General features: G+C 36.4%; 1 protein-coding gene across 2 annotated transcripts in view; it reads left to right on the top strand.

Annotated features, from left to right (window-relative positions):
- RAB6A (RAB6A, member RAS oncogene family) overlaps nt 1-22394 on the top strand; it is a 95712-nt gene that overhangs the window by 39948 nt on the left and 33370 nt on the right. The window contains exons 2-5 of one of the 2 annotated variants that reach the window (XM_019975197.2): nt 2556-2614; nt 15858-15911; nt 17304-17409; nt 19353-19464. In XM_019975197.2, coding sequence (XP_019830756.1) covers nt 2556-2614; nt 15858-15911; nt 17304-17409; nt 19353-19464 — 331 coding nt within the window. Of the gene's footprint in view, nt 1-2555; nt 2615-15857; nt 15912-17303; nt 17410-17475; nt 17582-19352; nt 19465-22394 lie in introns of both variants that reach the window. The other variant, XM_019975196.2, reaches the window with a different exon arrangement.

The raw sequence follows: 22394 nt of genomic DNA, 5'->3' as shown, positions 1-22394 counted from the left end.
TTGTTTTCACTACCCAAAAGAAATCTGAAGAGGAATTTTGCTTTTACCAAAAAGTGAAAATAGCATTCAGTGTTTTTTACGTAGAGAGGTGTTGTTGAGGCAACACGTACCCCAGGCAGCAGGAGTGGAACCTCCAAGCTCCTTCCCTGGGAACTATACTTAGCATCAAGCCGTTATAGCTTTGAACTGTGTGGGTGAGCATCTGTGCTTTAACTTGATTTTATTTTGTGCATCCACTTAGCAAGATGTGTCCTAAGGTAATTGCTGCTTTGCTTTATGCCATTTTGGCTTAGGAAAGGTTTCATACGAACACTCTACTTTCAGGTAGTGGGGGAAGCTGGTTATTTAAATTTTTTTGTCATTATTATACATAGAAGCAAACCCATTGCCTTGGATTTACAAACCATAGGGTTTGTTGTTGTTGTTGTTTTTCATATAACTGGCTTTATTGCAATACTCTATTGTAGTGCTATATGTAATATGTAGTCCTTGTACTGAACAAAAATTATTCTCATTAGGCATCTTTAAAAATATAAAGTATATTATCACTTTGTTGTGTTTTGTAGTAGAAGTATTTATAATAAAATAACTTGTTTAATTAAAAATAATATTTATTTGGAAGAACCCTAGATATGTATTTTTTACCTTCTGGAAAATTATTATCAGTTCAGCAAAGGTGTGTCAGACTCTGATGATGTGGACTAAATAAGACAAATATGGGCCTTACATTTTATCAAGGAAAGCAAACATTAAGCAAATCATTATAAGTTTACATACCATTTTACAGAAGGTTTTGGGGTGAACAAGAACAATTTATTTACAAAGATCCTATATTGAAGAATCATATTTAAAATGCTTAGTAATTAAATTTTAATCTTTTGAATAAAAACTGTTTTAACTAGGTACTTTGTATTTCTTCACTGTATATTTTGTATGTTCCTTGGCTTTTCTCTACCTTTCTTTCCCCCATCACTATTTTGCCTTTTATCTCTTCAGATTTTTAGATTTACTTTTTATAGATTCTGATCGGTGTTAAATAATATTAATAGTAGTATCTGTATTGTTCCTGACTTTACTATGAATGGTGGGTTTTGCCTTTAAGTACATATATATTTTTATATATAAAAGCATTTTAGAAATATACTAAAGTTTTAACATTAGTTATATATAGGTGGTAGGATATACGTAATTTTCACTTTGTTCTTGGTCTTTTCTGTATTGCCTGCTTTGTAGCATGCATTTTGCTCTTTTTATAAAGAAGGAGGGACATTTTTCAAAACAAAATAAAAACTATACTATCTACTATTGGTGATGGACAGGGAGGCCTGGCGTGCTGCAGTCCGTGGGGTTGCAAAGAATCAGACACAACTGAGTGACCGAAGTGAACTGATCTGTTAATGAAGAAGTGCATCGGTCTACTCATTGCTCCAGATAGAGACTTCCTTTCAAATATTAATTTGCTTTTGACTATGATCTAGGGAAAGTAGCTTTAGCTCTTCTACCTGCTACTTTAGATTCTTTGAAATAAGACGTTTGGGAGTAGGTGATTTTATGAGATTCTTATCTCTTTGGCTCAGTTTTTTCCTCATGTTTTCATATGAAACATGGCTGGAGGATGCAGTAAAGAGGCCCAAATCAGGTCTCTTAAAGATCAGAAGTTGAAATCAAAAGTTACTTAAATCCATACAAAAATATGAATGACCAGGTATTGTTTCTTTTTCCCAAAGTATTTACATTTTGGGGAGCATTTGAAATATTTTATTTGCCCAGTTGTTTTCTAATTGATAAAATTTATTGTATTCATTTAGTATTTATTGAGTCTTGGCCAAGCTACTGGAGAAATAGGAGAATTAGATATGGTTCTTGCCCTTGAACAGTGTGCCTGTGGATAAGGATATTGGCAGTATACCACTATTTTTTCCTAGTAGCACTTCCTTGTGGATTAACCTAAAAATACCAATACAAGGTAGTGTTATGAATCTTTGGGACTGCCCTGTCAAAGAAGTATACAGCTCTAATCCTGAGATGAATTTCAAAACAATTTTCCAGGTCACTTCATTAAGCAGTCTAGTTTTTACAGCCCTCATACCCCTCCTGGAACTCTTCATCTTTAGTCTTCATACTTCCAGAGATTAAGGTTTGATTCACTGAATGAAGTGGATCTGACCTTTGTTTTCCCCAGGTTACTGTCCAGGAAGTTACTATAATTTCTTCCTAGTATAATCCTAGTTCTTTTTGTTAGGATCCAAGTAAATATTTGCTTGCCTTTTGTGAATTAGAGATGTCAACATAATTGTTTTCCTTCATGTTTTCTCTTTATTTTCCTCAACTCTTAACTAAAGGAATATGCTTTATTTGTGCTCTCAATTTGAGATATTATCTGTTACTAAAGACATTTCAACAAACTCAGGGCTATATGTTTTTAAATTATCATTAGTAGAACCATTTCAGATATTTCTCAATGAATTGAATTGCAGTTCTCTGTAGAAAAATTACTTGAGAACCCAATTTAATGTGCTAACTGAATGAATCTTTTTTTTTTCTTTTCATTTCAGTTGGAAAGACATCACTGATTACCAGATTCATGTATGACAGTTTCGACAATACCTATCAGGTATTTTGTTTTCTCCAACCTACTAGTTGTCTTTATTTTGTTTGCAAGTAATGTTCAAGGTACTTTTAAAAATTCACTTTTTTACACTGTCCTGGATATAAAAGCACTTTGTGTAACCTGTAAAATGCTGTATAAATACAAAGTATAACTGATTATGCTTATAGTCCTCAACTTTTTCATTTAATTTCTTTAGCTTCTCTTGTAGAATCTATTGAAAAGTTATTGGTAATACCATCTAGAATAGAAGTAGAGTGATTATACCGATAGATATTCTTTTGGAGATATTTCTTCCAAGTCTAGGGTTCTGTGACATTTTGGTCTATACTTGAAGTCAAGAATAAGTACTGTAATTAGAAATCATTAATAGAAGGAGATTTGGGAATGGGTCAAAGACAGTCACAAGGGAAATTAGGAAGTATTTTGATAAATGAAAAAGAAAACACAACATTCCAAAACTAATGGGATACAGCTTAAAGCAGTTCTGTAAGGAAAACAAGAGGTATATTAACTCAGTAATTTAATCTTCTACCCTAAGAAACTAGAAAAAGAAAAGTAAACTTAAGCAGAAGTAAGAAACTGCTTTAAAATGTAGGCTTTATTATTATTATTCAGGTATGATGAAGCTAACAGATCAGGAGATGATTGCTACTGAAAAAGCTGTTATACTCACAGATTCCAAGAGGGAGGGACACTCCAGGCCATAGTAGGAGGGCAGATGAAAGAAGTACTGATATTGATCAGGAGATGGGGTAGGGGACAGGAAATGTAGGTACTAGGGTGCTAGCCTTTATTGTGATTTTTTTTTTAATTGTGATTTTTGTGAGAAGGATGGGTAAGACCAGCCTAGTTTTAATAATTTCAGTGCTCCCTGGGCTGTAGGGGCTGTTCTTGGTTTTCTGGTACTTGGCCTTGGGGTGATTAGGGCAGGGGCATAGTGGCTCTGAGTGTGATTGAGGAGATGGTTGGGGTATGGGTCTGGATTTGTTGGTTTTCATATGAAAGTCCCTCTCATGGGCAAGTTTACATCTCTAGGAAATGGCAAACTCTGGGAGGGCCAGTCCCTCTAGTGTTAGGAAGCTCCCAGTTATCAGGACAACAAAAATACAGAAAATAAAGACATGCTTAATTCAGAAGCTAATAAAAGTTAGAACAAAAATATATGGACGAGAGAACAGAAAAACAAGAAATTCAATGAAACCAAAAGTGGTTCTTAGGAAAGATCCACAAAATTGACAAGACTTTAGCTAACTAATAAAGAGAGAGAGAGAGACTCAAATTATTACAGTCAGGAGTGTAGGAGAAAATCTTATAACCAACTATATGGAAATAGAGATTACTATGAGAGAATATTATAAGAGAATAGTGTAAAATGGTTATATGCCAACATATGAGATAAACTAGATGAAATGGACAAAGTCAAAGAAAGATACACTACCAAAACTAACACAAGAAGAAATAGAAAATTTGAACATACCTGTGAATAAGTAGATAAAATTAGCAATCAAAAAACTTGTCACAGGACTTCACTTGTGGTCCAGTAGTTAATTTGCCTGCCAATGCAGGGGACACGGATTTGATCCCTGCTCCGGGGAGATTCCACATGCCACAGGGCAGTTAAGCCTGTGCGCCACAACTACTAATCCTGTGCTCTAGAGTCTGTGCTCCACAGCAAGAGAAACCACTGCAATGAGAAGCCCGTGCACTGCAACTGGAGAAAGCCCCATGTGCAGCAACAAAGACCCAGGACGGCCATAAATAATTTTTTTCTTTTTTAAACTCGCAAAGAAAATTGTAGGACTAGATGCCTTCACTGATCACTTCAGTGAAATACATGAAGAACAACACTAATACTTCATAAATTTCCAAAAATAGAAGAGGAAGAAACATTTTCCAACTTATCCTATGAGGATACCCAAACCAGCCAAAGACATCAAAAATAAAACTACAGGGTATATCTTTTATGAATATAAACACAACAGACCTTAGCAAAATACTACCAAACTGAATTTGCTGACTTGTAAAAAGGATCTATGCCATTTACCGGGTGGGATTGGTAGATTAGTACCGAGGTTGCAAGGTTGATTTAACATACAAAAAGTAATGAAATATGCTATATGAAAAGTCTAAAGGACACAATCAGGGAAATCCTCTGGTGGTTCAGTGGTTAGGACTCTGCACACTCACTCCTGAGGGCCCAGATTTGATCTCTGATTGAGGAACTAACACGCCACAAACCGTGCGTTGTTGCCAAAAAAAAAAAAAGAAGGACACAAATCACATGATCATTTCAGTGGACACAGAAAAAGCGTTTGACACAACCCAGTAGCCTTTGATGATGATGATAGCTTATGGTGAACTATGTCGGATTTGTGATCTCTGAAGAAGATTTAGCTTCGGAACCAGAGACCAGGCTTGATCGCTCAAGAGCTTTTGAGAAAAGCTTCTGACACAGACATCAGAAGGAGGACGGAGAGTGCCCCCTGCTAGTCTTTAGCAAGGTGTTTTATGTCTATTAGAAAGCTATTAATCAGGTAAGAGAGACACCTCAAGGCTGATGGAGTTTCACCAGGCCCCTCTCCCACAAAATGCATTTTTGAGATAGGATGGCTTGAGGTGTGTCATCCCCCAGCCATAAAACAATTGATATGACTCCTGGTTTGTTGAGCTATTATCAGTCCAAGGTTTGAGAAAAGAAAAAATGTTAATCTTAGGTGGAACCATTTTGAAGAAAGGCAAATTCCAAAGCAAATACATCGTTTCATTAACATAGCTTAAGAAAAACATTTCCATAGAGAAACCTGCTTTTAATTTTGTATGGAGAAAGAAAAAAAATCTGACACTTGTAGTTTGTTTCCTCCTGCCGCTTAAGGGAGAGATAAAAAATGTCTGACACTTGCAGCCTATTTCCTCCGCTTGGAGACCCCTGGCCTTCCTGCCTGTTACCTTCTCAGTAATAAATACTCAGCAAGCTACAAATAACAAGGGAAGTGTCCAAACATGATAAAGAACATCTCTATGAAAAGCACGCAGCTAATATCAGACTTAATGTTTGAAGGCTGAATGTATTCTCTAAGATCAGGAACAAGACAAGGATGTCTGCCCTCAGTTGCATATATATCTGGTTATATATATATATATAACTGTACAAAAAAGATCTTCATGACCCAGATAATCACGATGGTGTGATCACTGACCTAGAGCCAGACATCCTGGAATGTGAAGTCAAGTGGGCCTTAGAAAGCATCACTACGGACAAAGCTAGTGGAGGTGATGGAATTCCAGTTGAGCTATTCCAGATCCTGAAAGATGATGCTGTGAAAGTGCTGCAGTCAATATGCCAGCAAATTTGGAAAACTCAGCAGTGGCCACAGGACTGGAAAAGGTCCGTTTTCATTCCAATCCCAAAGAAAGGCAATGCCAAAGAATGCTCAAACTACCGCACAATTGCACTCATCTCACATGCTAGTAAAGAAATGCTCAAAATTCTCCAAGCCAGGCTTCAGCAATATGTGAACCATCAACTTCCTGATGTTCAAGCTGGTTTTAGAAAAGGCAGAGGAACCAGAGATCAAATTGCCAACATCCGCTGGATCATGGAAAAAGCAAGAGAGTTCCAGAAAAACATCTATTTCTGCTTTATTGACTATGCCAAAGCCTTTGACTGTGTGGATCACAAGAAACTGTGGAAAATTCTGAAAGAGATGGGAATACCAGACCACCTCATCTGCCTCTTGAGAAATTTGTATGCAGGTCAGGAAGCAACAGTTAGAACTGGACATGGAACAACAGACTGGTTCCAAATAGGAAAAGGAGTTCGTCAAGGCTGTATATTGTCACCCTGCTTATTTAACTTATATGCAGAGTACGTCATGAGAAACGCTAGACTGGAAGAAGCACAAGCTGGAATCAAGATTGCCGGGAGAAATATCAATAACCTCAGATATGCAGATGACACCACCCTTACAGCAGAAAGTGAAGAGGAACTCAAAAGCCTCTTGATGAAAGTGAAAGTGGAGAGTGAAAACGTTGGCTTAAAGCTCAACATTCAGAAAACGAAGATCATGGCATCCGGTCCCACCACTTCATGGGAAATAGATGGGGAAACAGTGTCAGGCTTTATTTTTCTGGGCTCCAAAATCACTACAGATGGTGACTGCAGCCATGAAATTAAAAGATGCTTATTCCTTGGAAGGAAAGTTATGACCAACCAAGATAGCATATTCAAAAGCAGAGACATTCCTTTGCCAACAAAGGTTTGTCTAGTCAACGCTATGGTTTTTCCTGTGGTCATGTATGGATGTGAGAGTTGGACTGTGAAGAAGGCTGAGCGCCGAAGAATTGATGCTTTTGAACTGTGGTGTTGGAGAAGACTCTTGAGAGTCCCTTGTACTGCAAGGAGATCCAACCAGTGCATTCTGAAGGAGATCAGCCCTGGGATTTCTTTGGAAGGAAAGATGCTAAAGCTGAAACTCCAGTACTTTGGCCACCTCATGCGAAGAGTTGACTCATTGGAAAAGACTCTGATGCTGGGAGGGATTTGGGGGCAGGAGGAGAAGGGGACGACAGAGGATGAGATGGCTGGATGGCATCACCGACTCGATGGATGTGAGTCTGAGTGAACTCCGGGAGTTGGTGATGGACAGGGAGGCCTGGCGTGCTGCGATTCATGGGGTGGCCAAGAGTCGGACACGACTGAGCGACTGATCTGATCTGATATATATATGTAACCCTACTGCTAAGTCACTTCAGTTGTGTCCGACTCTGTTCGACCCCATAGACGGCAGCCCACCAGGCTCCCCTGTCCATGGGATTCTCCAGGCAAGAACACTGGAGTGGATTGCCATTTCCTTCTCCAATGCGTGAAAGTGAAAAGTGAAAGTGAAGTCGCTCAGCCATGTCCAACCCTCAGCGACCCCATGGACTGCAGCCTTCCAAGCTCCTCCATCCGTGGGATTCTCCAGGCAAGAGTACTGGAGTGGGGTGCCATTGCCTTCTCCGATAGATATAACCCTAACCCTGTATATATAACCATATATATGTATATAAATATAACCATATATATATATGTGTGTGTGTGTGTGTGTATCTAAGTTATATATATATGTATCTTTTAAATAGCTTAATTGTAAAACAAAAACCAAAGAATAAGTTAAAAAGAATAAATCAGTAATGTTCAAACCAGGTACTTTTACTTTCTGAAGTATTTCATTATACCCAAGTTGTCTGAAATTAAAGAGATCTTTAGGTGTCTAAAGTGCTGTTGCTACTTATTCATTAAGATTATTGCTCTTGTTCATGCAGACATTTTTTAAGGGAGGTAATGTTGATAGGGTGAGGTTACATTTAACAGATAAGCAAAGATTTTGATTCTTTATAAAAAGTTGTTGAAGCCAAAATACCACTGTACTTTGGCATTAATAGGAGACACTGATTAACCATGTAAGCTACAAGTTTTTATAAGAGTTAGGCACAGTCCTAGATATTATCTTACTTTAACAGGGGAATTAGGATAATGTAGTACCCCACATCCTTAACTAGGGAAATTATCTTGACAGTGTATTAAGTATTACTTTGGAATATGAAGAATTGACCATATGTAGTTAGCTGCCAACTTAGTTATCAGGTGAAGAATTCTTCAGTGGATTAAGATTCCCTATCTTATGCCCTGACCATACACACAACAGAAAGACTTCTGAAATAATTGAAGAGCTAGTCTCATAACTAGAAATTTATTATTGAGCTATATGTAATGTATATCTGAAACTTAGTTTAAATGAAATTTTATTTCACAAAAAAGATAAACTTTATATATAATTCATAATTCATGCTATTTATGATTCCTTTGCACTGAATTAATTTTATTTGAAAAAGACTAAACTGGTTGGCCAGAAGAGTCCTTTATTGACCATATTTAGTCAGTTATTTCAAAGTAAAGCCAAAAAACCTGAGAAATCTGGTAAACATTTGTAGCTAGAGGCTGTAAGTGATTCTTGTAAGTTGCTCTAGTTTTTCACCAGTTTTTTGGTTTTGTTTTCTTTTTCCAGTTGTAAATTTTTCCAGTAGTTTTAAATGTATCAGTTTGAACCATATTACATAATTGCTGTCTTTATCATTCAAAAATAATAGAATATTGGCAGTTTTATATTATATGGTTCAACTTAATATAAATAAGCTCAAGAAAGATTCCCACAATTGGAGTAGATTGTTTTGAGGAATATTACATTACTCAGGGTAACCTTTGAGATTTCTTTGAATTTAGAGGATTTCTTATTCCAAGGACTGTTACAAATCAACAATTAAGTTCAAGATAGCATAGATTAAAACAGTGGGTTTTAGACACTAATGAACTTGTCCAGAAAGATGATGGTGGTGATTAAATATATCCTTAACCTGTATAAGTTGAAGCTCTAGGTTGTTCTATTCAAAATTCTAGTTATCAATAAAACCAAAATCCTTAACTAGATGGACTGTTTTTCTTTTTTAAATTAAACATTATTATTTATATTTTTTGCCCTCGAAGTATGCAGGATCTTTGTTTCCCAACGGGGATGGGACCCATGCCTCTTTGCAGTGAAATCACAGAGTCTTAACCACTGGACTGCCAGCGAAGTCCCAGTGGACTGTTTTTCTGACTCAGTGTTTGATTTGTCTTTTAATTTTCATTTAATTTTTTAATGACTTTTTTCGGGACTTTTGGCTTTTCCAGAGGTGTTGTCATTTTATTTGGGGTGGGGTTCTTTTTTTTTTTTTTTTGTGGTAAGAATACTTATATGAGATTCTAACTTTTTATTATACTTTAAAGTGTACACAATATAGTATTGTTATCTACATGTATATTCAATGTTCTGTAGCAAATTTCTTGAACTTGTTCACCTTATATAACTAAAATCTTATGCTCGTTATAATGACTCATTTTTAAAATCCACAGACTCTACCTAGTTTCTGTCCTAATGGACAGAAATGTAATATGGCAGAAAGATATTGAGGGGAAAAATGTATATATATATTTTTTCCCCCACATATGTACATATATGTAAGGATATTTTTAAATGGGATTCTTTTCTAAATCAGATTATGTATCAGCATCTTCTTTCTGGGGTCCTTTCTTCATTTAAAAAAAAATTATTTCTGTTAATTTTAGATTCTTTAACTTATCCACTCTTTTCTTTCTTTAGTCATTGCGTCTTTCAACTCCTTCTCTATTTTCTCTTGCATGAGAAGGCAGCAACCAGGCAACAGAACTTTATGTGTGTTTGAACCACAGAAGGAAGCTGATTATCATCGCTTTGTACAGAACAAAACTTGTTTTCTTCACCAAGTTACTTTTGTAACTGGGTAAAATACATTCCCCATGTGAAAATCATGTTTATGGGTTTCTAGCTTCTCTGGCATCAGGATAGGGGACAAACCACTATATACAAAGTCAGACAGAATTGTAACTTATATCTGCAATCTTTCATAAATTAGCTGTTGAGATAAATAAGCACCTTTCTGAGTGAAGAGCATCCAAATAAAATAAACAAATGGAAGTTATCACCTTGACACCGATATATTTGGATAAGCTGTTGTTTGGTCTTGATTTGTAAGCTCCTATAAAAGTAGTTTAATTTTTTTCTCTTTTTTTTTTTTTTTTGCAGAGTAGACACTCCCCCCAACATCCATGAATTAGTTAACATTTAAAATAATACGTAAATGTAAATTAAGGTACATGAGAGAATTCTCTCTTTTAATTTCTTCTGTAATGATTGCTTTTTGCATTTCTCTAAAGAGGTGAGCAAAAGACTGCACTAACGTCTCATCTGTCTTTTATGAAAGTTTGAATTAGTTCCACATCAGTAGCATTAAAGATGCTGAAATAGTTGATAATGCTTAGTTTCCCAGCCATCTCATTTCTGTTCTTCCTGCTATTGGCTTAATTCTTATAACTGATCAACTTTTCTGTAGTAGCCCAGCTTGAAATAAAATTAACTAAAAAAAAAGAGCAGCAGCAGGCTATTTTTCAAATTAGTTTTGATCTTTATGAGTTCAGTGATATAAATGATGCCCCAAAACTTGGATAGTATAATGGAAGGGGGGGACTGTTGTAAAGTCTGACTTTGTACTAATTGTAAAAACATTTATATCTTGACTGTGAGATGTGAAAATACTTGTTTCTATTTATAGCCATTAAAAATTACTTTCAGCTGTTTATAACAAACACAAAATAACATCGATAAGTGACGTGAGAATTTTTTTTTCATGTAAAAGATGTGTAAAGGTAGTGTGTTTCAGAGCTAGTGCAGCAACTCCATGGTCATCCAGGACCAAAACTTCTATTTTAAGTCTAACCTAATCTAATTTATGATTTCCGTATTGAATTTTGCCTCATGGTTACTGAATGATTCCTGGATTCCAGCCTTGGTATCCACTTCAGGAAGGAAGAAGGATGAAAGGGGGAAAAAATAAGAATCTACCTCCCAACTGAGTTAACCCCATTTATTTAAAGTTCAAAGAAGGCTGGAAAATGTAGTTTTTCAAATGGGAAAAGTATGGATTTAAATAAATGTTTGATTGTGTTAGTAAGGAAGAAGGAGTAGATGGATATTTGTTTAGGTAGTTAACTACATCTGCCACACTGAGTAAATGAGGTTCTACTAGTCAGATTTCTTAAATGCAGCCATGCCACTCCTGTACTTTCCTGGGGTTTGTCAATTAGATTCTCTTGCATAGTAATTCAAGTTTATAAGCCCATCCCCATATGAAAGAGTGGGATATGACATTCAAGTTGAATGTCATAAGGTAGAATTAGTACTAGGTTGTATGTTAGTCACATAGTTTGGGATAAAGGAGGAAGCTGCTTTTGTTGTTTAAAATATAAGTCTGTGGGAAATTGAAACCTACAAAACTACTCAAAAAAATAAAAGAAGACCTAATTAAATGGAGAGACATCCCAGGTGGTTAAGAATCCACCTGCCAATATAGGAGACACGGGTTTGATGCCTGGTCTCGGAAGATCCCTCATGCCATGGAGCAACTAAGCCTGTGAGCCACAACTGTTGAGCCTGTGCTCTAAAGCCCAGGAACCACAATTGCTGAGCCCACGCACCGCAACTACTGAAGCCCGAATGACCTAGAGCTTGAGCTCCTCAACAAGAGAAGCTACCACAAAATGAGAAGCTCATGCACCACAACAGAGAGTAGCCCCCACTCTCTGCAACTAGAGAAAAGACTGTGTAGCAGTGAAGACCCAGCACAGCCAAAAAATAAATAAATATAAAATAAAATGAATCTCTTTGGAAAAAAAGATGTCAATACTAACTACTCAAATCAAGCTGCAAATTCATTGCAATCCTTTTCAAAATCCCCATGCCTTTTTTTGTAGATATGAAGAGATTAATCATAATTTGCAATAGCCAAGACATTACTGAAACATATGAAAAAGTTGGAGGACTCACAGTTCCCAATTTGGGAATTTCCTACAAAGCTACAGTAGTTAAAACAATGTGGTAATGGCATATAGACACAATGGAGTAGGATCAGTCGTGTCCGACTGTTTGCGACCCCACGGACTGTAGCCCACCAGGCTCCTCTGTCCATGGGATTCTCCTGGCAAGCATACTGGAATGGCTTGCCATTTCCTTCTCCAGGGGACGTTCCTGACCCAGGGATCAAACCTGTGTCTCTTATGTATCCTGCATTGGTAGGCAGAGTCTTTACTACTAGCATCACCTGGAAAGCCCCATGGAATAGGATAGAGAATCCATATATATATATATATATATCCATATCTATATATATATGTATGTATGTATGTGAGCACACACACAATTGATTTTCAGCAGAGACACCAGGCCCAACCTACAGAATAGGGGGAAATATTTGAAAGTTATATATCTGATAAGGATTTAATATCCAGAATATGTAGGAACTTGTACAAACCAATAACAAAATGACAAAAAAATTTTTTTGGCTGCACTGGGTCTTCGTTGCTTTGCGCAGGCCTTCTCTAGTTGTGGAGAAAGGGGGCTGCTCTTCATTGAGGTGTCGTGCACAGACTTCTCAACACAGTGGCTTCTCTTGTGGAGTGCCCGCTCTAGGACACACAGGCTTCAGTAGTTGTGGCACACAGGCTCAGTAGTTGCCGTGCACAGGCTTAGCTGCTCTGCAACATGTGAAATCTTCCTGGACCCAGGATCTAACCCAGTTCAGTTCAGTTGCTCAGTCGTGTCCGACTCTTTGCGACCCTATGAACCACAGCACGCCAGGCCTCCCTGTCCATCACCAACTATCGGAGTTTACCCAAACTCATGACCATTGAGACGGTGATGCCATCTAACCATCTCATCCTCTCTCATTCCCTTTTCCTCCTGCCTTCAATCTTTCCCAACATAAGGATCTTTTCCAGTGAGTCAGCCTCTTCGCATCAGGTGGCCATAATATTGGAGTTTCAGCTTCAACATCAGTCCTTCCAATGAACACCCAGGACTGATCTCCTTTAGGATGGACTGATTGGATCTCCTTGCAGTCCAAGGGACTCCCAAGCGTCTTCCCCAACACCACAGTTCAAAAGCATCAATTCTTCTGTGCTCAGCTTTCTTTATAGTCCAACTCTCACATCCATAACATGACTACTAGAAAAACCATAGCCTTGACTAGACAGACCTTTGTTGGCAAAGTAACGTCTCTGCTTTTTAATATGCTGTCTAGGTTGGTCATAACTTTCCTTCCAAGGAGTAAGCGTCTTTTAATTTCATGGCTACAGTCACCATGTGCAGTGATTTTGGAGCCCCCAAAAATAAAGTCAGCCACCATTTCCACTGTTTCCCCATCTATTTGCCATAAAGTGATGGTACTGGATGCCATGATCTTAGTTTTCTGAATGTTGAGCTTTAAGCCAACTTTTTCACTCTTCTCTTTCACTTTCATCAAGAGGCTTTTTAGTTCTTCTTCACTTTCTGCCATAAGGGTGGTGTCATGCATATCTGAGGTTATTGATATTTCTCCTGGCAGTCTTGATTCCAGCTTGTGCTTCTTCCAGCCCAGCGTTTCTCATGATGTACTCTGCATGCAAGTTAAATAAGCAGGGTGACAATATACAGCCTTGACGTACTCCTTTTCCGATTTGGAACCAGTCTGTTGTTCCATATATTGCTAGTGGGAATTTAAAATAGTGCAGCCGGGAACTTCCTTGATGATCTAGTGGTTAAGACTCTGCACTTTCATTGCAGGAGATGCGGGTTCAAACCCTGGTCCAGGAACTAAGATCCCACATGCCATGCAGCATGACCATAAAGAAAAATTAACTGATTAATTAATTAATTAAAATAAAATAGTGCCACTGCTGTAGAAACTTTGCTCACAAAGTTAAAAAGAATTACCATACGGCCCAGCAGTTTTATTCCTAGTTTTATACCAAAAAGAGTTGAAAACAGGAACTCTTAATGGCCAAAATGTCCATCAGTGGATGAATGAAATGGTATATCCATACACTGTAATTTGGTATTGCTTACAATAGATGGGGAAACAGTGGAAACAGTGTCAGACTTTATCTTTCTGGGCTCCAAAATCACTGCAGATGGTGACTGCAGCCATGAAATTAAAAGACGCTTACTCCTTGGAAGGAAAGTTATGACCAACCTAGATAGCATATTCAAAAGCAGAGATATTACTTTGCCAACAAAGATCCGTCTAGTCAAGGCTATGGTTTTTCCAGAGATCATGTATGGATGCGAGAGTTGGACTGTGAAGAAAGCTGAGTGCCGAAGAATTGATGCTTTTGAACTGTGGTGTTGGCGAAGACTCTTGAGAGTCCCTTGGACTGCAAGGAGATCCAACCAGTCCATTCTAAAGGAGATCAGTCCTGGGTGTTCTTTGGAAGGAATGATGCTAAAGCTGAAACTCCAATACTTTGGCCACCTCATGAGAAGAGTTGACTCATTGGAAAAGACTCTGATGCTGGGAGGGATTGGAAGCAGGAGGAAAAGGGGACGACAGAGGATGAGATGGCTGGATGGCATCACCGACTTGATGGACATGAGTTTGAGTGAACTCCAAGAGTTGGTGATGGACAGGGAGTCCTGCCGTGCTGTGATTCATGGGGTCGCAAAGAGTCGAACACGACTGAGCCACTGAACTGAACTGAATGGGTACAAAATTTCTGTTTGGGGTGGTGAAAAACTTTTGTAAATATTACAGTTATACAGTTGTGAATGTAATTAATGCCATTGCTTATATACTTAAAATAGTTAAAATATCATATTTTATGGTATGTATATTTTTATTGTTGCTTGGTTGCTAAATAGTGTCCAACTCTTTGCAAACCCATGGACTATAGGCCACAAGATCCCCCCTGTCTATGGGATTTCCCAGTCCCACACTGGGACATACTGGAGTGAGTTTTCCTTCTCCAGGGAACCTTGCTGACCCAGGAATCAAACCCTCATCTCCTGCAGTGGTAGGCAGATTCTTTACTGCTGAGCCTCCAGGCAAGCCTGTATTTGTTTTACCACAGTTTGAAAACAAAGCTTGTCTTTAAAGAATTACATCACTGTCAGTGTTAAGTTCATCATTCGTAACAAATGTAGTACCACTCTGCTGGGGGATGTTGATAATAGGGATGCTCTGCATATGTGAGGGCAGGGGCAAAAGGGAATCTCTGAACCTTCGCTCAGTTTTGCTGTGAACCAAAAACTACTCTTTAACCCTCTTAACCATTTTTTGAAAGACTTTTTAAAAGCGCAGTTGTGTATTTTACCACAAGTATATGTATAAAGTGTATATAAAATGTATAACATGAACTATATATGATACATGAAATTATAAATTATATATATAAAGATAGATTTTTTAAGTATATATATATATATATATATAAAGTGAATATAGAATTATGTATTAGAGATACAATTTTACTCCCAACTCCACAGCAGAAGTTGTGTGTTCTTAGACAAGTTGCATAACTTCTCCAAACCCTAATATTGTTTTGTATAAAATGAGAAAAATAATGATGCTGGTAGCTACTTTGTAGGGATGTATTAGGATTACAGATGATCATGTAAAGGGCCTAAAAGAATCTCTAATGTACAGCAAGTGCTCAATAGGTAAAAGCCATTATCACTGAAAATTTTGTTCATTTATTATTTGGCTATGATAATTTATATATTTATTCATTATTTTTTCTACAATCATAATGCCCACTTGAACTCTAAACTGCTGTCATTAATTATTACTATTTTTAACTTCTTTGTTTTGTTTTGTTTTATAGGCAACAATTGGTATTGACTTTTTATCAAAAACGATGTACTTGGAGGATCGAACAGTGAGTAATGTTTTCAGTGTGCAATTTGCTGCAACGCTGCAGGACAGAATATTATGCTTAAAATGTAATCAGTGATTGTTGCCATAAGAGTACTTAGCAAAGTTGCCAAAGTTGGTATACAGGCCTTGAGAAAAACTGTTATTATAGAATGAATAGTACTTAGCACTTTGAATTTTTTATCCTCAAGTAGACTCCAAAGGGGAGAGAAAGTCATTATTTGTAATACTCTGATAGCCCTAGGCTTGTTAAACAAAATATGTTGTCTTGACTTGGAATATTATAACAAATAGCATTGAGATAAGAATATTTTCATGAAGAAATTAGAGCTGCTAAAGACCTTTTGTGTACCACGCTGAACCATTCAAACATTTTATTTGAATATCACACAGTTTGTGAACTTCCAGGCTTTGTTGGAATATGGTATATACCAAAATGACTGTGAATAGACAAAAGTAATATGTATCTCCTAGTTAGATTTTTGTCTTCCATCTTTTGGACTGCTCCCTTTAAGTGCGATATAAATTCTGTATTCTAGCCTGCTGTCCTTTGAAGAGATTCTTGTCACCTAAACAGTAACTCTCTTAAATGCATTATTTTGGGACCTGTACCCAAAAAGCATTATCTCTAATGACATTTCTTTAAGTTTGTAATTCTTTTTCTTTTGGATGTTCTCCTTTATGTTTTAATATATAGCATTTCATTTCTTAAAATTTGAAAACAGAAACTGCTTTATGATGGTAAAAGAACTTAATGCTTATTTTCAGGCTTTTCTTCCTGGAATGTAGATGTGAATAAGAAAGTAAAGACACGTTTAAGTAGGGTTGCAATAAGATATTTCTCCTTTTTGCTAGATTATATATAATGTTCTAGAAATAAATGTGTGGGAGAACAAGCACAATTGTCAGAGATCCAATTTCAAAGTGTTCTGTATCCAATAGAGAAAAGAGACATTTTATTTTCATTTCAGAGGGGCTGATCATTGACATTTACCTTTGTTTTTCTCTTTTATTTTCACTATTTGAACATGAGCAGTCTGCTTGTGCTGTCCGGAAGGTATAGGATTCAAAGAGAGGTTGTAGAGAGGGGGGATAAAAAGGAAGCTGTACTTCTCGTCCTGTGAAATCTTTGCTATTGCTGTTTTTTATTTTTGTATTTTTTTGAGTTATGTACCTTCAGAGCAAGCAAATTTTAAATATTACTCCCTTTTGAAAAAGGAAAGGAATTTTATGTTGTTTTCATTCCTCACATCCCTGCCACCTTTTGCATGAGTTTCCTTTTTACCTCCTTGCCACCCTCCTCCCTTTAAAAACATTATTTCTTTTTTCTTTTTAGTATGAGTTTGTTTTTTTGTTTTGTTTTTTTTTTTTTTATTTATTTTTTCCCATCCCACAGATCAGGCTGCAGCTGTGGGATACTGCGGGTCAGGAACGTTTCCGTAGCCTCATTCCCAGTTACATCCGTGATTCTGCTGCAGCTGTAGTAGTTTACGATATCACAAGTAGGTATTTTGCAACGGGTTGACCTTTCTTATTTTTCTTGCTTGTTTGACTGATTTTATTGTTAGGTACGATTGCAATTATGGGACACAGCAGGTCAAGAGCGGTTCAGGAGCTTGATTCCTAGCTACATTCGTGACTCCACTGTGGCAGTTGTTGTTTATGATATCACAAGTGAGTGGGGGGGGAATTACGCATTTCTAATCTTCTTTCAACCTTTAGCTTAGTTGCATGCATGTTCTTGTTTTGTGCTTGTTTTCTATACCGGCATGTAAAATTGAGTTTTATCATACCAGACCTTATCACACACCATCTAGGTCAGAGTATTTGCTTCATTGTTTGTACCAATATATCTTATTTCTACTATGCCAGGGTTTTTTGCCCCAGAAATTTTCATTTGGGTCTAATTATGAACCCTCTCCAAGGCTTTCTTAGTTATCCTGTTATCCCTAAGCTACACCATAATTATGGTTGGAAGAGTGTTTCCTTTTTTATTTAATTTGATTTCAGATTTCTTTAAAATAATCTGCATTTATGTCTCTTGCCAAGTTTTCCAAATCCTTCAAGGCTTCTACTGAGGCTGTTAAAAGCTTCTGCTAACCAGCTTTTCTCTGCTTTCACCTTCTAGCCATCCTCTATATAGAGGAAGAGCAGAGAAAACTTAATTTTTGTTAATCATTTTCATTTGAGTGAAATCTGGATTCTCTGACTAGTTCATTTACTTTGTTGCTAACAAGTGACACTTTTCATTTCTCTCCAAGAAAAACATTTAAATGGGAGACTAAAACAAGTGATGGTCTTCCTTTTTCTTTTCCCTCAAGACTGAATAATAATGCCTTTGGCATTTTAAGTGACTGTAAATTTTGAATAGAGCCTTGATGACTGCCAGGGAAATGCTATCTGATTAAAATTGTCTTTGTAAATTGGTTTATGATATATAAGGCAATATTAAGTATCATTCCATATAGTGCTCCATAATTTATAGGAAAACCAGGATAGTACCACATCTTGGACTTCTTTAAAAACATAAACTATAATATTAGCATACATTTTTACAAATTTGCTCAAACAGAAATCATATTTACTTAAGAATAATTACAGTGGCAGAATTATAAGTTAGAGGTTTGCATTCAGAAACTTTTTATTTTGGTTAGGTGCCAAATGCAGTCCTTCTTTTCTTGAAGCTTTTCTTTGGGTTGCTACCTGTTTTAAAAATGTATGTTCATTATTGTGCTGTCACAAGTTTTGCAGCTTTAAAATGTTTGTGCTTACTTTAACCAAATCAAGTAAAACCAGGTGTATTCTTTGAAATTTGTGCACATGCGGTTAAAATATTAGCAAATTGTTTTCTTTAGCTGCTTTAAGAATTATTGAAGTACTCAGAATCCAGGGCTGGAAAAGATGGGTTTTGTTTTAAGTGATTCTGGTACATTAAACTAATAAACTCCAAGTTAAAGTGATCACAAACTGAATAAGCAATGCAAACAGAGTGGTGTTGAAAGCTATTGAAAGGCTTTACAAATTTTGTGGATGTGTTGGGACTTACTGGCTGACGTACTTTTGGAGATGCTTTCTTTGTCACGTTTGGTATGTGTAAGTAATCAAAAGAGCATTGTGGCAACATGACACCATCTTATCTGCCATAGCTATCCTTTCATCGTTTAAATATTTTTTTTCAGTTACATATAGTATACTCATCTGGTCATGTACAAAAATTTTAAACTATTATAAAAGTTACCTTGTGGATTTTATTCTTGTGATTTGTTTAGATAACTGATACTTGTACTCAGATAAAATGGAGTTATGTTGCAGGCACATTAAAGGTGGGTTCTAATGTGCCAACCTCCTTCCAACTTCCAGTGCTTTTTTTTTTTCCTTTTTTGGTCCTTCACTTGGGAAGTTACTTGCAATAACACTAATCTCTGTCCACCTTCCTATATACCAGATGTTAACTCCTTCCAGCAAACTACAAAATGGATTGATGATGTCAGAACAGAAAGAGGAAGTGATGTTATCATCATGCTAGTAGGAAATAAAACAGATCTTGCTGACAAGAGGTATGGAATGATTTCATATGTATATGGAATGTTTGATTTCTTTGTTAAGTAGCCTATTATTTTTGTTAGTGAATCCTATTATTTTTGTTAGTTTTAAAAGGAGACTTGTTTAATCCTTAATCTTATGCCCCCATCCCTTTTCTTTAGTTTAAGAACCTGAAATAGGTAAACTCAGTCCTGGAAACTCCCTAATAGTCCAGTGGTTAGAATTCTGTGCTTTCACTGCCAAGGGACATGGGTTCAATCTCTCATTGGGAAACTAAGATCCCACAAACCCCCCGCAGTGTGGCCAAAAAAAAAAAAAAACACACATTAAACTCAGTCCTTAAAATAATTATTTTTGTGTGTAAACCCATATATAAATAACTTGTGCAAGATTGTTTACACATGAAGCTGATAGCTATTTTGTATTTTTTAGGCCTCATATTAATAAATAAAAGCAGTATTCTGTTAGAGAACAAAATATTTTTAAAAACAAAATCCTATCTTTAAAAAAGTATTCATAATGATTAAATGCACACTCTTTTGCTAGCCTTATAAATATTCATTATAATTCAGTAGTGTAGTTTTTTTCTTTTCTTTTTTTAATTGTATGGTTGAGCCAAACTGTGAGGTTGAACTGAATAGCTTGATTGTGATACCTTAGTCAAATGAGCAAAGACATATTCAAGTCACAGGATGCAAAATGTATTAACATTCACTGTAGAACCCATGGCTTGAATATCTGCCTTTAGCATTCCTCAGTGATCTACTAGATAGTCCTTCTGCTTAAAGTAATCTTGACAATTTAATATTTGAGGTTTTTACTGTTTATTCATTAGTTGGATATTGAAATTCCAGTAATGAACTTTTGCTGTTAATTTAAAAGTTATAAAGAAATACAGTATGTTCAAAGACTTATGAAATGTAAAGCCTGTTTCTGCTCACAGTACCTCATTTGGAATTGGCAAGAAAGTCTTTCTTTATTTAAAAGTAAATTCAGCATATGACTTCATCTTTTCTTTATGAAAATCATTTTTTGGACTTCAATGCTATTATATAAATTTTCATTATTTATCTTCACTATGAGAATTTGAAGATCTTATATATATATATATATTCTTGTAGTGGAGAGTCCCAGGATACCTTCACTATTAAAAGAAAGATAATATATATATTTGTTTCTCTTTATAGCTAGAGTTATCTAAAAGGATGCATACAAGAGTCTGTTCTTTTACTGCATAATAGTTGAGTATACAGATATAGAAAGGTATCTAAATTATGTTTATAGTAACTTTTCTTTAAGATAATATTTGTCCATTGCTTTAGAACTTCTTTCTCAGTAATTTTTGCCAGACTATTGCCTATTAGCTTTCACATTTAAAAGAATTAGAGTCTTAAAAAAATTTAATTAGGAGGAGCCAAGATGGCGGAGGAGTAGGACAGGGAGAACACTTTCTCCCCCACAAATTCATCAAAAGAGCATTTAAACGTCGAGTAAATTCCACAAAACAACTTCTGAATGCCGGCAGAGGACATCAGGCACCCAGAAAAGCAATCCAACTCTTCGAAAGGAGCGCGACTGAACAAAGAGAAGAAATACAGTTCCACCCATCAGAACACTGACACAAGCTTCCCTAACCAGGAAACCTTGACAAGCCACCTGTACAAACCTACACACAGCGAGGAAAGGCCACAATAAAGAGAACTCCACAAACTGCCAGAATACAGAAAGGACACCCCAAACTCAGCAATTTAAACAAGATGAAGAGACAGAGGAATAGCCAGCAGATAAAGGAACAGGATAAATGCCCACCAAACCAAACAAAAGAGGAAGAGATAGGGAATCTACCTGATAAAGAATTCCGAATAATGATAGTGAAATTGATCCAAAATCTTGAAATTAAAATGGAATCACAGATAAATAGCTTGGAGACAAGGATTGAGAAGATGCAAGAAAGGTTTAACAAGGACCTAGAAGAAATAAAAAAGAGTCAACATATAATGAATAATGCAATAAATGAAATTAAAAACACTCTGGAGGCAACAAATAGTAGAATAACAGAGGCAGAAGATAGGATTAGTGAATTAGAAGATAGAATGGTAGAAATAAATGAATCAGAGAGGATAAAAGAAAAACGAATTAAAAGAAATGAGGACAATCTCAGAGACCTCCAGGACAATATTAAACGCTACAACATTCGAATCATAGGGGTTCCAGAAGAAGAAGACAAAAAGAAAGACCATGAGAAAATACTTGAGGAGATAATAGTTGAAAACTTCCCTAAACTGGGGAAGGAAATAATCACCCAAGTCCAAGAAACCCAGAGAATCCCAAACAGGATAAACCCAAGGCGAAACACCCCAAGACACATATTAATCAAATTAACAAAGATCAAACACAAAGAACAAATATTAAAAGCAGCAAGGGAAAAACAACAAATAACACACAAGGGAATTCCCATAAGGATAACAGCTGATCTTTCAATAGAAACTCTTCAAGCCAGGAGGGAATGGCAAGACATACTTAAAATGATGAAAGAAAATAACCTACAGCCCAGATTTTTGTACCCAGCAAGGATTTCATTCAAGTATGAAGGAGAAATCAAAAGCTTCTCAGACAAGCAAAAGCTGAGAGAATTCTGCACCACCAAACCAGCTCTACAACAAATACTAAAGGATATTCCCTAGACAGGAAACACAAAAATGGTGTATAAATTCGAACCCCAAACAATAAAGTAAATGGCAACGGGATCATACTTATCAGTAATTACCTTAAACGTAAATGGGTTGAATGCCCCAACCAAAAGACAAAGACTGGCTGAATGGATACAAAAACAAGACCCCTACATATGTTGTCTACAGGAGACCCACCTCAAAACAGGGGACACATACAGACTGAAAGTGAAGGGCTGGAAAAAGATTTTCCATGCAAATAGGGACCAAAAGAA

Source organism: Bos indicus, chromosome 15 (assembly GCF_029378745.1).
Source record: "Bos indicus isolate NIAB-ARS_2022 breed Sahiwal x Tharparkar chromosome 15, NIAB-ARS_B.indTharparkar_mat_pri_1.0, whole genome shotgun sequence".
NCBI lineage: Eukaryota > Metazoa > Chordata > Mammalia > Artiodactyla > Bovidae > Bos > Bos indicus.
The sequence above is the reverse complement of the archived record's forward strand: the minus strand, read 5'-3'. Positions and strand labels throughout refer to the sequence as shown.